General features: G+C 34.8%; 1 protein-coding gene and 1 long non-coding RNA gene across 2 annotated transcripts in view; both read right to left on the bottom strand.

Annotated features, from left to right (window-relative positions):
- The window catches only part of LOC145802007 (uncharacterized), an 86,352-nt gene that overhangs the window by 58,796 nt on the left and 9,584 nt on the right, over positions 1 to 17,972 (bottom strand). The window lies entirely within an intron of this gene.
- LOC114315554 (GDSL esterase/lipase At1g71691) lies at positions 15,378 to 17,587 on the bottom strand. The gene is made up of 5 exons (XM_082896488.1): positions 17,311 to 17,587; positions 17,050 to 17,180; positions 16,275 to 16,499; positions 15,855 to 16,104; positions 15,378 to 15,704 (listed from the first exon to the last, which is right to left on the bottom strand). The coding sequence occupies exons 1-5, from the start codon at positions 17,579 to 17,581 to the stop codon at positions 15,532 to 15,534; spliced, it is 1,050 nt and encodes a 349-aa protein (XP_082752614.1). The 5' UTR covers positions 17,582 to 17,587; the 3' UTR covers positions 15,378 to 15,531.

Genomic DNA, 17,972 nt, shown 5'->3' with positions numbered 1-17,972 from the left:
CTTGAATCATTTACATAAACATATAACATTTATGTTCCTTGAACCATTTATATACATATAACATTTATCTTCCTTGAATCATTTACATACATATAACATTTATCTTCCTTGAATCATTTACATAAACATATAACATTTATCTTCCTTGAACCATTTATATACATATAACATTTATCTTCCTTGAATCATTTACATACATATAACATTTATCTTCCTTGAATCATTTATATACATATAACATTTATCTTCCTTGAATCGTTTACATACATAAGTAACAAAATTAACAGAATACTAATGGCAAGCATTAGCGGTGGTAAAGCGTACTACTACTCACAGTGTTTAGATGCTAGGTCCGTCCCTGCAGATAACCCTACACAATTCAATTCAACAACATTTAACACAATTCGACATAACCCCACATAATTATTACTATCCAAGATAATCCACACTATTTAACATTATTTAACTCAATACTACCAATTATAATTCCACATAATTCAAATTAATTTGCTAAGACTCAATTCAATATTCCATAGCTAAGTTTACATCATCCACATCGTCAACAAACCCTTCCCCCCTAATCTCCTTTCTCATTAAGACATGATTCACCGTGCTCACAACAAAGTTCATTCGCAATTTTAAACATAATTTCCAAGTATCACCAAATTCCAATTAAATTTGTATATACATGATTCAATACCTCAATTTCATTATTCTACTTTCGATTTGGGTTAAATCTTTAGTTATCATCTTTAATCAACCTAGGGTTTCAAGAAAATATGGAGATTTCAAGAAATAATCAAACTTATTAACCCAACACTTTTTATTCCAACTTTTCCATTGATTATACACCTAGGACTCATAATTCACCATTTTAACCCATTAATTAACTCCCAACATCTTCAAATGAAGAGTATTCAAACCCTTACCTCAATAATCAAGCAAAGAAGTGAGCTTGAGAAGAAGCCTTCACAAATCCAAGTTCTAATCGGGTAAAATCATCGATCCTCCCTTGTTCTCTATCCTTGATGCCAAAAACCATGGTGGATCGTGAGCAAAGTAAAGGGATTCAAGGATTTGGGGCTAGGGTTTTGGACTTAGGCAAAGAGGAAGGAAGAGGGAAGAAGAAAAATATGAGAAATGATCCAAAATCCCGTTTTTAAAGCTGCTGTCTCGAAAAACCCGCTATTCCCGCTCGAGCGTCCCAATTCCCGCTCGAGCGGGCCTGCTCCCAGCACAGATTTCAAAACTTCAAACAGGTATAACTCCCCCATCTGGACTCCGTTTTAGGTCGTTCTTGTGCCCAAATTGAAGCCCCGAAAATAAGCTTTCCAATGGTTTTAACCTCACATCCAAATTCCAAGTGTGGAACAAGAAAAGGTCAAAAGAGTGACGGTTGGTCGTAAACGAATTATTCAAATTAAAGTTTTTGATCCAATCTTACTTTACCATCATATTATCATCTCAATCAATACTCCAAAATAAGATAAGGAGGTTCTAAATACACTAATAAAAATGTCCAAAAACGAACCTACGTGCCTCAGAAATTTAAACTTAACCAGGAGACCCGCTCGAGCGCCCAACCTTGCGTTCGAGCGCGCAGACCAACAAGGTAGTCCGCTCGAGCGTCTAATCCCCCGCTCGAGCGGGAAATCACAACTCGCAGAATCTCAGGCCGCCTGCAAAATTTGCTGGGAACCCCAAAATTACGCTCGAGCGCCAACTATTCTGCTCGAGCGGAGGGAAAATTCTCAGGTTATTTGGTAAAGGTCACCAATCTAGTTTCAAAGGCATAATCCAACGGATAATTCTTCAATTCCAATGGCAAGCACATTAACCCCTAATTAAATAAGGATAAATTTCTATACGCACTTTGGGGGCATTACAGATTCTCACCTTACCCTCAGGTACAGATGGATTTACTATTTTTAGTGATGCTTCTTATAAGGGTTTGGGATGTGTGTTAATGCAGAATGGTAAAGTCATTGCATATGCTTCCCAACAACTGAGGCCACATGAAAAGAATTGTCCAACTCATGACTTGGAACTTGCCGCAGTAGTATTTGCACTGAAAATTTGGCGCCACTACTTATATGGGGCAACATGTGAGGTGTACACAGATCACAAGAGTTTAAAATATTTCTTTACACAGAAAGAGTTGAATATGAGACAGAGGAGATGGCTAGAATTAATAAAAGACTGTGACTTACAAATCTTGTATCATCCGGGGAAAGCTAACACGGTTGCTGATGCACTTAGTAGGAAATCAATTGAGAATTTGGCATGCTTACTTACCGGGCAAAGAGAATTGCTACATGATCTTGAGAAATTTGAGGTTGAAATTGTTGTGCGAGAACAAGGTGAGACATTAGCTGCTATTTCTGCCCAGCCGGCACTTATTGAGGAAATTGAAGAGAAACAACAACAAGATGACTTTTTGAAGAAGATTATTGATGAACGGGAATCTAAACCGAGGCCGGGATTTGTTTTTGAACATAATGTGCTGAAATTTCAGGGTAGATTGTGCGTACCAAATGATGTTAAGGTAAACAAGCGAGTTTTGCAAGAAGCTCACAGTTCAAAACTTTCTATTCATCTGGGGAATACAAAAATGTACCAAGATCTGAAGCTAAATTTCTGGTGGCCGAGAATGAAGAAGAAATTGCTGAATTTGTGTCAAAATGCTTACAATGCCAACAAGTCAAAGCCGAACATCAACGACCTGTGGGTTTGCTTCAACCCTTGCCAATACCGAAGTGGAAGTGGGAGCATATCACTATGGATTTGATTGTTGGATTGCCTTACTCCAGTAGAGGTATGGATTCAATTTGGGTTACTGTTGATCGATTGACTAAGTCTGCTTATTTCTTACCTGTCAAAACAATTTATAATGCGGATAAGTTGGCTACAATTTATATTAATGAGATTGTTAGATTACATGGAGTGCTTGTGTCCATTGTTTCTGATAGGGACTCGAAGTTCACATCAAGATTTTGGCAGAGTCTGCAAATGGCATTGGGTACCGAATTGAGATTGAGTAGTGCATACCATCCTCAGACAGATGGCCAATCAGAAATAACAATCCAAACTCTGGAGGACTTACTACATATGTGTGTACTTGATTTCCAAGGGAATTGGGAAAGTCATTTGCCTTTAGCTGAATTTGCCAACAACAACAGTTTTCATTCGAGTATTGGTATGGCGCCTTTCGAGGCTTTATATGGCAGAAAATGTCAGTCTCCTATTTGTTGGGCAGAAGTTGGAGACGGGCCTTTACTTGGGCCTGAAATTGTGCATGAAATCACAGAAAAAGTGAAATTAATTCAACAAAGATTGAAAACTGCACAGAGTCAACAGAAAAGCTATGCAGATGTACGAAGACGAGACAAGGAATATGAAGTGGGCGATCATGTTTTTATTAAAGTAACACTAATGAAAGGACAGACTCGCTTTGGAACCAAAGGTAAGCTAGCACCGAGGTATGTTGGGCCGTCAGAAATTATTGAAAAGATCAATCCAGTGACGTGTCAAGTAGCACTCCCTCCCGAAATGGAACACATGCATGATGTTTTTCATGTCTCGATGTTGCGGGACTATCTACGGGATCCTTTTCATGTCATTGAACCTACCCATGTGGTGTTGAGTGATGACTACACTTATGAAGAACAACCTATTCAGATTGTAAATCGACGAATCAGGAAGGTAAGAAATAAAGAAATCTCGTTAGTGAAAATGGATTGGCAAAACCATGGTGGCGTTTACGCGACTTGGGAAAGGGAAGACGACATGATGAAAAGATATCCTGAGATATTTCCTCTGAATCCGGTGTTCTTCCAAAATGAAGGTAATTTGAGTTTGGAGGACCAAACTCTTTTAAAAGAAGGAAGACTGTGACAACCCCGATTCATGGTTAACGCTAATTCATGATTAAGAATACTAAGTAAATGATTAAGATGAAATCCTAGATTAATTATGTGAGTGTGTTATTTTAAATGCATTCTTATCTGTTAGATATGGAAAGATCTGTTCATGTTTTGATTTTAATTTGCAAATTGAAAGCCTTATCAGCAACCAATTCAGAAATTGACTTGTATTATATGCTAATTAGGAATTACAGAAATTTGTGGTAGGTTTAATTGAAGTTCAATTTAGAGTAATTAAATTAGAAAATGCTAATTAATTTAGCTTAAGTTATTTACATGTTTGCCATTAAGTGGGTTTTTACAAGACCATTTCTTTTTTTCACCTTATACATGTTTGACACCATCCATTTTCCACCTTCTTGCACAAAACGTGAGAGAGAGAGAGAGAGTAGGAAGGAAATTGAACTCAACTAGGCAATTGCTTGAAATTTAGAGGAAATTGAAGAGGACTTGGAAGATTAGGCTTCCACACTTGGGAATTCAAGACTTAAGGTAGGAATTTGCCCTTTTAATTGTGAATTAAAGTTTTTTAATGCATGGGTTCATGGAAATTAGAGGCTAAAATCAAGAAATAGCCTAAAGAGTAGATTTGAGAATCAATTCATGCATGCATGTCCATATCATGGAGTTTTGAAGTTGTGTTCATGAGATTTTCTCATGCATGTCCTAGATTGAGCTTAATTATAGGAGATCATCATGTTTTCTATCAATTTGCCAAGTTTGATTATGTTTCGAAGTAATGAAGTTCAAGAGAATTCTTGCATGTTATGTTCTTGCAATGTTCATAAAGTTTAAGTTGGGTTTTTGCACAATTGGCATACTTTAGGGCTTGGATTTTGATGATTTGATTTTTTAAACCATGATATTTTATAACTTTCTAAGTGTTTTCTAGAATTTTGGCCCAAAAGGATGTGTTTGGAGGTGTTAAACCCATGGTTTGAACTTTGGGAGCAAATTTGGAAAACCCAGAATTTTGCTTCCACACTCGAGCGAAGCATTGCACGCTCGAGCGACCACCTTCATTTTGATACTTTCGCTCGAGCGACAAAAGGTTGGCTCGAGCGTAAATTGCATGCTCTTAGGTGTTGGTGCGTCTAGAAGCACGCTTGAGTGATGAGAGTTGCGCTCGAGCGAAGAATTGTGTCTTACGCTCGAGCGAGCGTCGGGCGAAGATTTCATGCAACTAGAACTTTTCACATTTTTTGCAGACCGCTCAAGCGAAGGAGTCTACGCTCGAGTGACCACTCACATTCGGTATGCTTGCTTGAGCGAAGTAAGCTACGCTTGTGCGAGACCCCTGTTTTCAGCAAATTTTGAAAAGCATTGGCAAGTGCATTTTTGCATCCTCATTTCATCCAAGGAATTCCTGGGCCATGTTTAAGACATCATAATGAGGTTAATGAATTAAAACCACACCAACACAAGTAGACAGAACAAGTTACCAATTCCCGATGTGTAATCTAGTATACGTTCGTTCTGTAACTGTGTAGGGTACGTGCCTCAAGGAAGCTGAATAGCCTGTTTACAGCCCCGTTATCTGTGAGTAACAATGTTGTAAAGATATGTTCAAAGTGTATTATCTTCTTAATGATAAATTATATTGTTTCTGAACGACTACTTTTATCGATTGAATGATGATCCTCTTTTGAATTGTATTCCTGGCATCCGCAGCATATTGTTATTGTTATTGTTATTGACATCGCTATTGTTATAGAGATCTCTGTCAGTTCCAAATCTTGGAACTATTGTTATTGTATGATGGCCATCAATTGATTGTTCGGTCTTTAAGACCTAGTGTATTGTTGCTATTGGATGTACCACGTATGACCAAAAAGAATATGATGGATCGCATTGATTGAATCGAATGATTGATTGACAAAAGATATTGATCGAAAATGTTCTAATACTAATTGATCGTTTTAAAGCTTGAAGGACATCATTCTTAACCGCTTTACACATTTGTTATTCACTGGGCTATGGCCCACAGTTTATATATCTATATAGGTGGCCAAGCACCGGACCAAAGCTAAAGGCGCCGGCCCAAGCTTTTGTTTTGTCAAGTCAGCCTTTGTGCCTCACATCGAGGTCCGAACCTGCACAAGTTAAGGCTGTTTTTGGGGTGATTCAAATTTATCCTTTTTGGTCTTTGCTAATGTAATGGACGTCTAAGACTATCGATTGTACAGTTTTCTTTTTGATGCTGGGAATATGTCCCTATTATATATTTGCACTTTTCTTTTAAGTGACATATGATTATGGCCATGTGCATGAAAGTTTTTCTGTTCAGATCTTCACAGCTCATTGGACGATGTATATTACTATTGATTGGCTTCCGCCAGCCCCTTTGTATTGTATTATTGTTAAACAGGCCTTTGGTAATCACGAATTACTTGCTAGTTACGATGCTAAACCCATAGGGGCGGGTTTGGGTCGTGACAAATATATACTATGTGTATTATCACCGTTAGGGAAATCTATGCTATGTTCAACTGTTTACCCTGCGTGTGAAATCTTGCTTGAGAAGGCCACATTATATGTTGATTTGTTGCCCTTAGATATGACTCATTTTGACATTATCTTGGGTATGAACAGGTTATCTAAATATTATGCAACCATTGATTTTACATCTAAACATATGATATTCCGACTTTCAGGACAGAATGAAATTTATTTTAAGGGGAGAGGTGTAGTTCCCCCACCATACTTAGTTTCATAAAAGCACGTAAATTGATTAACAATGGTTGTCAAGGGTATTTTTGATATTCCAATTGTGAAAGACTTTTCTGATGTGTTTCTGGAAGAGTTGCCAGGACAATTAGTTGATAGATAAATTGAATTTGTGATTGATGTGATGCTTATTACTCAACCCATATCCAAAACTCGGTATCGAATGTCAACTATTGAAATGAAAGAACTAAAAGTGCAGTTGCAAGCATTACTTGATAAAGGGTTCATTCGACCAAGCATATCACCGTTGGGTGCACCTGTGTTGTTTGTGAAGAAGAAAGATGGGACACTTCATTTGTGTATTGATTATCGACAACTAAACAAGGTAATTATTAAATATAAATATCCTTTGCCTCGATTGATGATTTGCTTGATCAGTTACAGGGGGCTCAGGTATTTTCAAAGATTGACTTGAGATTGGGGATGCCACAAATTGAAAGTTAAGGCTAAAGACATAGAAAACTGTCTTCCGAACCATATATGGACACTATGAATTTTCAGTTATGCCATTCGGAGTTACCAATGCACATGCAGCTTTTATGGATTTGATGAACCGAATCTTTAAACCATTTACGGATGAGTTTGCTGTAGTTTTTATTGATAACATTTTGATTTATTCAAAGAATGGGGAAGAACATGAACAACACCTTAGAATAATTCTAACAAACCTTAGAATAATTCTTCAAACACTAAGGGTAAACAACTACTTGAGAAACAATTGCTTGAATTAGGTTACATTTTTGGGCATGTTATTAATAGAGAAGGGATATCTGTTGATCCACAAAAAATTGAGGCAATTGTTAACTGGCCTACTCCGACTAATGTAACAAAAATCGTAGTTTTATGGGTTTGGCAGGTTACTACCGGAGATTTGTTAGAGACTTCTCTAAAATTGATGTGCCATTGACACAATTGACCTAAAAGGGAGAACCATTCGTGTGGACTGATCAGAGGGAATCCGCATTTCAAGAACTGAAGACGAGGTTAACTACAGCTCCAATTCTTACCTTACCATTCGGTACTAAAGGGTTTGCAATTTTTAGTGATGCATCTCATAGAAATTTGTGTTGTGTTTTAATGTAGAATGGCAAAGTAATTGCTTATGCATCCCGACAACTAAAACCACATGAAAAGAACTATCCAACACATGATTTAGAACTTGCTGCCGTTATATTTGCATTGAAAATTTGCTACCACTATTTGTATGGGGCTAATGTGAAGTGTATATAGACCATAGAAGTTTAAAGTATTTCTTTACACAGAAAGAACTAAATATGCGACAAAGGTTTTGGCTTGAACTGATTAAAGATTTTGACCTGTAGATTCACTACCATCCGGGTAAAGGTAATACCATAGTTGATGCATTGAGCAGAAAGAGTACGGGACCCTCGACTTGTCTGTTTACTAACTGAAAAGAGCTTTTGCAAGATCTAGAAAGACTTGAGATAGAAGTTGTGTATTATGGGCAGGACAGTATTTCGGCCACAGTGTTCACACAGCCAGCCGTTATTAAGGAAATTAAACAAAAACAAAGGAAAGATCAGTTCCTGAAGAAAGTGTGCGATGATTTTGAAACTAAGCCTAAACCGAGATTCTTCATCAAAGAACAACTATTGAAATTCCAAGGAAGACTTTGTATTCCTAATGATATAGAATTGAAAAGAATAATTTTAGAAGAGGCTCACCAGTCAATGTTTGCTATGCATCTGGAGAATACCAAATGTACCAAGAATTGAAACAAGTGTACTAGTGGCCAAACATGAAAAAAGAAATTGCCGACTACAATTCCCTCCAATGGCAACAAGTGAAAGCTGAACATTAGAAACCAACAAGTTTGTTTCAGTCTCTTCTTATTCCCGAATGGAAGTGGGAACCTATAACCATGAACTTAATTGTCGGTCCACCTCGAACACCTAGAGGTAAGAGTGTTATTTGCGTTATTGTTGATAGATTAACGAAATCTACTTAGAGATCTCTGGTGTTGACCTAGGTGATGCCTTCGCTTGACTTATATGGTCCCTTTATTAGACCTATATGGTCCATTTGTTATGCCTTCGAGCCCTTCGTCACACATTTGGATGTGCCACATATAAATATGATTTGTGAACTTTGATACAACAAGTGCTCACTTATGTTTTGCTTTGAATTCTTGTGATATGATTTTGTACAATGATAGAAATCATTCATTTAACCTCTTTATACTAGTATTACTCAGTGGGTTTAGCTCTCCCCCGTCCCTTGTATATATATATATATATGTTTGTGTAGGTCAGCAAATGGAGTGTCAAGTGTAAAGCAACCTCAGGAGTCCACCATTCAGTCAAGCCATTTTGGAAGTGCCTCCATGATGGGGCGATCTTGGACTCATTGGAGGCAAGTTATGTCAACCACGTGGATCAAGTTACTTCGTTTTGTTTTCTTTTATTTTTGGAACTTGTTGTGTATGGATAATTTTGTACAAGTGTGCTAAGATGTTTTGACGTTCTATGTGTCTATATCTATGAGAATGTTGAAGTTTAAATTTAATTCGGACTTTCATGTATGCACTGCTCGATGTACATGTTTATATTTGTATATTGCTTCTGCAACGTCCCAATATCATCATTATTATCAGTTTGTCTTTGAGGCCGAAAGTAATCTTGGATTACTATCCGGTCATGGCCTAAGCCTCTTGGGGTGGGTTCGAGTCGTGACAAGGGGAGTTAGGAAACCTGCTTACTGTTGGTAGCGTTTACTTACAACAACAATTTTCATTATAGCATCGATATGGCACCGTATAAAGCCTTGTACGGCAGGAAATGTAGATCTCCAATCTGTTGGATAGAAGTTGGAGATAGAGTTTTGCTTGGTCCCGAGATTGTGCAAACGACCACCAAAAAGATTAAAGTCATTCAACAAAGGCTTAAAACTGCACAAAGTCAACAAAAGAGTTATGTAGATCATAGAAGAAGGGCTCTTGAGTATGAAGCCAGTGATCATATGTTCATTCGTGTGATTCCAATGAGTGGCTTGTCAAGATTCAGCAATAAGGGCAAGTTGTCACCCCGATATATTGGGCCATTTCAGATTTTGGAAAGGCTAGGTCCAGTTGCATTTGGAATTGCTCTACTGCTAGGGATGGGACTAGTGCATAATGTGTTCCACGTATCAATGTTGAGGGGTTACCTCCGAGATTCGTTCCATGTTATTGATTATCATCGGATAGCTCTCGACGATAATATGGAATATGAAGAAAGGCCAATACAAATCATCGATCGACAAGTGAAACAACTGAGAACTAAAGCGGTTTCCATGGTTAAGATAGAATGGAAGAAACATTATGGTACGGAAGCAACTTGGGAGAAAGAAGATGAAATGGGGCAAAAGTATCCGGAGTTATTTTTGACATAAGGTAACGCAAGTTTGGAGGACCAAACTTCTTGAAGGGGAAAGACTGTGACAACCCCGTTACATATTATGCTTTTAATCATTGATTTTGAATGTTATTCAAGTGCTTAGTGAGAATTTGAATGCTAATTATGTGCTTAATATAATTTTTGAATTTACGTCTGTTAGCTGTAGGAAAATTTGTTGTGATTTCTATTATAATCTGAAAAGGTCTTAATGGTGTCAAAAATCGAAATTGATTAGTTTAATATGAATGGCATAATTTTTAGAGTCTAATAAGAAGTTTAATTAAAATTTTGATTTGAATTAAATTAATTAGATTAAATCAATCAAATTAAGCCTCAGATTAATTAATCTAAGCTTTAATTACTTAGCTTAATCCTTAGTTAGTTAATTAAGTTAATCTAGTCTATAAATATGAAGGAAGTGTTGATTTAGCTCATTATTCACTCAACAATTCTAAAATTTCATCTTAGAGAGAGAAAGAGCAAGTTCGAGAGAGAGAAACAAGAAAACTTGGAACATTGGTTAGGAGATTGTGGAATTGTGAAGGAGAGCTCAAAAATTGGCTAGAGAAAGCTTGATTCAAGAGCTTAGGTGAGATTTTGAACCTTAATTCATGAGTTTAAGTTAACAAATGTGTATTCAAGAAGTTATAAGATTAATCACAAGAGAATGGTCTAAAAATGAAGAATTTGGGGCTAGATCATATATGCATGAATAATTTTGTTGACTTTAATCATTTTGAGCATAATATTGTTATCCATGTTTGAATTGAGGATCATATCATACATTCACTCAAGAATTAAGTTGTATTGAAGCTAATCTCTATGTTTTGTAAGCTTTGGAAAGGAATTTGGAGTTAGATGTTACATGCATAATCATTTGAGTTTGAATTCATGAAGTTTGACCTTGAGTTTTGAGAGTTGGTTTTGTATCCATGTTTATAGAAGAGTTTTTAAGTGTTTGGGAGGTTGTGTATAAGCCATGCAAGCTTTTGATTTGAAAATACATGTTTTGAAGTTCAACTATGTTCTGGAAAACTCAGAATTCGACCGCATCGCTTGAGCGACTGGAAAACCCAAAATTCGATCAAATCACTTGAGTGAACAAACTATCGCTCGAGCGCACATCTTTTACATCTAGTATTTTTGCAGACATTTGTAGTTGGCTCGAACAACTAAGTTACCGCTCAAGTGATCGCCTTTTTATTTTGCACCTTGGCTTGATCGATCGTCAAGCCTAGATTCGGACAGTCCAGTACTTTTGCAAACCATGTGGTTCGCTTGAGCGACTAATCTTGCGCTCGAGCGAAGTGTTCTATTTTAGCATATTTTGAAAAGACATATTTCTGATCACTTATGTATTCTCATTCCTTTCTGAACATTATTAAGCATGAATTGAGCATCCTAAATGAATTAAAGAGTTAGAATGAAGTCTATGAGAATTGAATAAGTTAGAGAATGATTCAAATGAACAATGTGATTCAATGTGTATATGTTTATGAATTGTGTAGGATCATCCGCAAGGACATGTCAGCAACCGAATCACTGTGAGTAATATGTTAAAAAAGATATTTTATTATTTACTCTATTTTTTAAATGTCCTAATGTGGTTAGTTTTTCCGAATCTATGATTTTACAAGTATGAATGAGTTTCCATCTACCTGATTAACATGATATCTGCAAATGTGTTTGATGAAATACAAATGTATATGATGAACCTAAGGTTGTTTTGTATATCTGAAATGGATCCAAGGTTATTCTGTAAATTTGACAAGATGGACCCAAAGTTGTTCTGAATATCTAATAAGTTTGAATATTTGTTATGTGTTGACCCAATGGTGCTTATACAACTATAATTGATTTGACCTGAGGTCATTGTACCCGTGGTCATTCCAACAAGTATGATCTATTCTGCTCTGTATCTCTGTATATGTTAGATCCAATGTCGTTCTGTCATGTATTGGACCTGAGCTGGTTCCGTTGTGATATGAAATTAATATGATGAGAATGATTTTACTTTTACATTAGATCTCATTCATATAACCTCTTTACTCTGATGTTATTCACTGGGCTTTCGCTTACTCTGTATTTATATGTATATGGGTGAGTAGCGGGATGTCTAGTCCCAGTGAACCTGTGAAGTTTACTGAGTTTCGTGGAGTCAGCCAAGGATCGCCTTACGAATGAGGCTTTTGTCTTTTGATTTCTTGTTCTCTTTTGTTGGTCATGTTTGACCATGTCTCTATATAAGTTTTTGTTTTGAATGTTAATGACATATGTATGATTTTGGACATGTGAAATCTCTTATATATGTATGGGTGACTTATTAATATATAAAAAGTTATTGTTTATGCCATTTGTGCACAACCAAATTGGATAATTCTATTTTCGCCTCTGACTCCATATAATTGAATATGATTTAATTACTATCTGGGATCGTATATAATCTCATGATTACTGGCCGATTATGATCTAAATCTCTGAGGATAGATTCGGATCATAACAGAGTCCAAATTTAAATCCATAAAAATAAAAAGAATAAGAGATGAATATAAAGAGAAGCATCGAGAGAAGTTTATTCCTAACAAAAATGGCCCCATGGTTCATTGGGATGATATTCCCACTTGTAAGAGATCTGCAACTGTGTCAGTCCATTTATGAGTAATGTATACAAAAAGGATTTGTTCTCCCCATTATTGAACTTGTAAAACTTGGTATAACGGAAATGACGTCTATCATAACAATTATATCTTGCAAACGACATATAATGAATTTTTGAATTCTTTATATGTTTAAAAGTTTCCAATGCCAGTTTGGAATTGAGTTTATAAAACAATTTTTGAATTTTTGAGTTTTATTTTTATTCTTAAATGTATAATTTAAATATATTTAAAAAATAAAATCTTTATAATTTTTTTTTAAAAATTCAATAAACATAAAAAAAATACAAAAATGTACAACAAAAATATGTATTTAGTGAAATTTTCTAGTTTTTCAGTGTATATTGAGATTAAGTGGACAAAAAAAAAGAAGGTTAATTTATTTAAAAACAATTCACTAAAAATCAAAAAATATGAATTAAAAACTCTTAAATTATTTTTGAAAACTGTAAAATCAAAATATTTAATGTTTTTCGAAATAATTGTTAAGGTACGATGATGAAATCGGATTTTTCTCTCTCATATATAAGAAAATAGTGTAATTTTTTTTTTTATTTTTTAAGTATGTGTAGCATACTAGCATTATTGAATTATTTAGAGGTGAATTGAAGACTTAACTCCTTTACACCAATGACTCACATTCAAGTCCAGAAGATATCAACATCAAGACACGAGGTTAAGTCCAAAATTTTATTTTATTTTTTTGAAATTTTTTAATTTTTAATCATGTGGGATTGTTGAAGATGTTTCAAACTTAATTGTTCCTTGTGTTCCTTGTCATGCATTGATTTCTTATCAATTCCTTTGAGACTTTATATTCTAACATTTCCTTACAATTGTTGCCAATTGATACACATACATATACCATGTGTCAAATTTGGCACAAGGTCTAGTTATAGTGAAATATGTCATGTCAACAAAGTTGCCATGAAACATTGTACATCTCTCAACGAAATTTTCAAAAATAAAAAAAAATTAAGAAATACCACAATTAACTCTACAAAAAAAAAAAGCACAAAAAAATATAAATTTTATGACTTCGAATGGACCACGAAAAAAAGAAAAAGAAAATATAGGAAACAAATTTTATTTTCTTTGTTTTTTTGTTTTTGTTTGTTTGTTTGTTTGTTTTTTTTTTTTTTTTTTTGTGTGTGGCAGTGTTGGAAGAGTAATGGTTGAAAAATAGTGGTTGAAAGAATGATAATTAATTTAAGCAAAACTAGTTGAGCCAAAGAATAGCAACCTGATCATTGGAAAAACATTGTTAAATTATTCCTCAAAAAAAAAAAAAAAGAAAAGAAAAAAATTGTTAAATTATAAATTTTTTACATGATTCATTGCTAAATATAACTTTAGCTATTGAATTTAGCTAGTGACCATTGGAGAAACTCTAACACTAAAACTGATCCATGATAGCTAAGTTGATATGAATGTAGTTTTCTCTTTTTGTTTCACCTTCTTTTTTTTTTCTCTCTTTTAAAGACTACTTGTCGCCTAGAAACATCATCTACATAAAATATAAAATTGTTGCCAAAAACAAAACAAAAAAGAAAAAAAAAAGAAAAATATAGTTAGTGCTCGTTTGGCTAAGATTTTGGGACTAAAAAATCACAAAAAGATAAAATAAGTTATATAAGCCAATAAGACAAAATACCACTTTTTACCCATAATCATTACTTTTTTTCTTTTACAAAAGTCAAAAAAACCCCAAAACAAAAATCAAACGAGGTTAAAAAAGTCTCAGGCTTAAAAAGTTGGCTATATTAGCCAATGTGCCATTGCCAACCCCAGCCTTTGGAAAATTACACTACTAGCTCTATATTCATAAGTATTTGTAAAATATATCATTGGATTGTCTCTTAGTTTTTTCAAAATCTTTCTATTAATTTTATATTTCATTAATGTTTCACAATGTATAATGAGATGATTTCTAACTAATTCGTATGCTGCTTAGCATCAATAAGATTTACTTAATTTTATTTATAGAATAGATGTATGTCATTTCTTTTTATTTTTATTTCAAAAATAAAAAGTACACTTACATTTTATTTACTAGATATTGTCAACCAACAAAATAGCTTTACTAATATTTCACAACTTTAGAAAAGAATTAAAAAGAAAAAAAAAAGAAGCTTATTAGATTTATTTGTTTGTTTTTTTTTCTCATAAAGTTATTTTTTCACAAACCTCATGTGAGAAATTACTCTCTATCAGTAATGTACCATTTCTTTTTTCCTTTTTCTTTTTTCACACAATCACATTGGTCTCCCTAGACATAATTTCTCTTATAGGAAAATGTTTAAAACCTATAAAAAAATTTCTCACAATGTGACCTACAATGATGTGACATGATACATATAAACTTTTAGTTTGTCATTCCACAATTGTGTAGAGTCTATATCTCTTGTTACATCATTGTGGATTGAATTAATAATTCAAATTGTAAGTCTCTAATACTAGTATTCTGTTTCCGCCCATGGATATAGTGTCCATTCCTTGATTCTATGCTTCTAAAACTCACCGCTGACATTTAAACTTTGAAAATTTTCTTAGATACTTGTAAGATATCACGTGACATTATTCCCCCACATCACGCAAACTTATAGAATCTAAATAAAAAACAAATAAATAAAATAATAGCAGGATGCTAAGAAAAATGAAGTGTAGATTAAGTGTCGAAGAATGAAGTTTAGATTAAGGGTAGATTATTTAATCGCATCATTTAAGTGTCCATAATAACTTCAGCAGAGACAAGAGCTTGTTTTCATGCCATACTCTTACTACCATACCACTCATAATTAAAATTAAACTAGCAAACTTGTTGAACCCTCAATCCTTAATAAGCATGTGTCGAACAAAGATACAATTTGCAAATTCACTGGTGTGGTTCTCATCAAAGAAGAGATATTGACATCTGTTGTCACATGGTGTAGAGTTTGGGATGCAAGCTAGTTTCCCAGCAACATAGCCTCTGCAACACGGATCTTTTACATCTGTAAACCCTACACAACACAACACACATGCAAGAGACGAAAATAGCTACTTTACGGCGAAATGATGTTAAAAAAAAGAAAAAGAAAAAGAAAAAAATAATAATGACCAGAAATCAATTATTTGTCAATTGAAAAAATAATGAAAAGAAAAACAGTTACCATATTTTTCAGTGTCTGCCAATACATCTTGAAGAAGATCATGGCTGTTGGCCAGAGTGAGGGTAGCATCAGGATGATCATCCTGGATATTTTTTAGTGTCTTAGGAAGTTGCGAGTTGTATGGCATGATGTTTCGATTCATCCGCTCATCGCACTGCCCATTTCCTGTCGTGTTTATCACCGACGGCAAGCATCCCAGAGGACCTATGTTGTTCACCACTAGATTTCTGGCTCCAATGTTATATAGTGTCTTGCAATAATGAAAACATTAAAGGATGGTTAGGTTAGACTCTAATCCAATCCATAGCCATGGAAGCTATCATCTTTCACACTTAAATTACAGTTGATCATCGATTAATAGCAATAATATCGTGTTAAAAATCAACAATCTGATTTGAATGCAATTAGTTAAAAGTTTACCTGCAAATAGCATTGAAACTGGATTAAGAGAGAATTTGCAAAATATTCAGGGTCGCTGTGGTTGTTAAAGTTTAAGAGGTAGTCATTGGCCCCCATGGAGATGAAAAATATGGAATTTGCAAGATACTCAGCGAGCTCTTGTGGATCTTCAATCATACATGGCAGATCTTCCTGGACAGTCCGGTTAAATGCCTCAATCTGTGTTTGCAAACTCCAGCAATCTTTCTGAGAAACCAAGAGGAATTAAACTAGGGAGAGGCTTCTCTCCGGTCCACAGTGGACTGGAGCATGCTGTTGGACCCGTGGGACTCACTATGGATCCTGTTTCGATTATCCGAACCGTTCAATATGTAGAACTCGTCGAGTACTTCATGTGTGCAAAATATCATATCGATTAGATATCGGCAGTCCTTTGATCGGAATATATTTTTGTCAATGGTAATATGATTTTAAAAATAAAATTATTAACAAAAATGTATTCCGATCAAGAGGCTACCTATATCTGATTAATGTATTTTTTGTAGGTATGAAGTACTCGAAAAACTCTATGTAATGAACAATTCAGATTATCGAAACGAAACCCGTGGTGAACCTCACGAATCCTACAACACACTCCAATCCACTATGTGGATTGCAGAAAAACCTCTCCCATAAAGTAACGTTAACAATGGTTGGGTAAATTGTAAATATATACATATATTAAAAACAAAAAGTCTGAAAAAAAATACAGATTTAGAGGATTCACAAGAAGCAAGAAAAGTTGCAAATATTTCACCTCGGTTGGTTTGGTGTTGGGGGAGATACCACATCCAGCAGAAGCATAATTGATGCCGCCCATAGTGGTCTTCCTTTGTGCTTCCATCAAGCTCAAATACGGAGGGGTTAGTGAAAGATTATATAATATCGCTTCACGAATCACATCACAACACAGAAAATTGAATTTAAAACATTTACTACTTATAATGAGAATAAAACATAACAAAACCAAACCAAACCAAAGGGAGAGTACAGTTTACGGTAGTTAGTAATATAATACCAATGAAATCGGCAATAGTTTTTCCGTTGGTAAAACGGCCAGTGGGGGTGTTGTTGAAATCAATGCCATAAGGAAAATAATTAGCCCTTGCGGCATTGTCGATGTAATTGTTGTTGCCGGCATCAACGGTCGAGTCCCCAAACACGTAGAGAGCAGCAACCGAGTTGGAAATCGGAATGGCTGAAAAGCACGATGAATCCAACTTAGAACTTTCATCAGAATTGGCAGAGAGAAAGAGAAAAAAGAGAAACACAGGGGTAAGTGCAACCATGCCAATCTATGGTGGGGAAAAATAGAAGAGAATGTGAAGAATATGGAACAAGATGGGTCTGGTATTTATAGACAGCCAGATAGTCTGTAAACCCAAAAACAGATATGAGAAATTGAATATTAGAATATTATAAAAAATTACACGTTTTGCCAACTAAAATTTTGGTTGCAAAAAAGTTTTTTTTAATCAGCATAAGTACTTTTGTGACAAAAAAATTTGTTCGCTAATGCATGTGGTTGTGGAAAGTAATTCACGACTAAAAAAAATCATTAATCTTATTAATCGACAAAAACAAGTATTTGATGACTAAATTTTTGTCCGTTTGAACATATAACTACTATGACTAAATGATTAAAAACAAATATTTCGCGACTAAACTTTTGATTGTTCA

Source organism: Camellia sinensis, chromosome 11 (assembly GCF_055761805.1).
Source record: "Camellia sinensis isolate YWXY chromosome 11, ASM5576180v1, whole genome shotgun sequence".
In the NCBI taxonomy this organism is placed as follows: domain Eukaryota; kingdom Viridiplantae; phylum Streptophyta; class Magnoliopsida; order Ericales; family Theaceae; genus Camellia; species Camellia sinensis.
Note: the sequence above shows the minus strand (reverse complement) of the source record. Positions and strands in the feature narration are given on the sequence as shown.

What these genes read in the sequence shown, in the direction of transcription:
- LOC114315554 (XM_082896488.1), bottom strand. Translation starts at nt 17,581, where the DNA reads ATGGTTGCACTTACCCCTGTGTTTCTCTTTTTTCTCTTTCTCTCTGCC. An exon ending in CCAACACCAAACCAACCGAG is followed by an intron (nt 16,500 to 17,049) that starts GTGAAATATTTG and finishes TTGGTTTCTCAG; the next exon opens with AAAGATTGCTGGAGTTTGCA. An exon ending in GGCAGACACTGAAAAATATG is followed by an intron (nt 15,705 to 15,854) that starts GTAACTGTTTTT and finishes TGTGTTGTGTAG; the next exon opens with GGTTTACAGATGTAAAAGAT.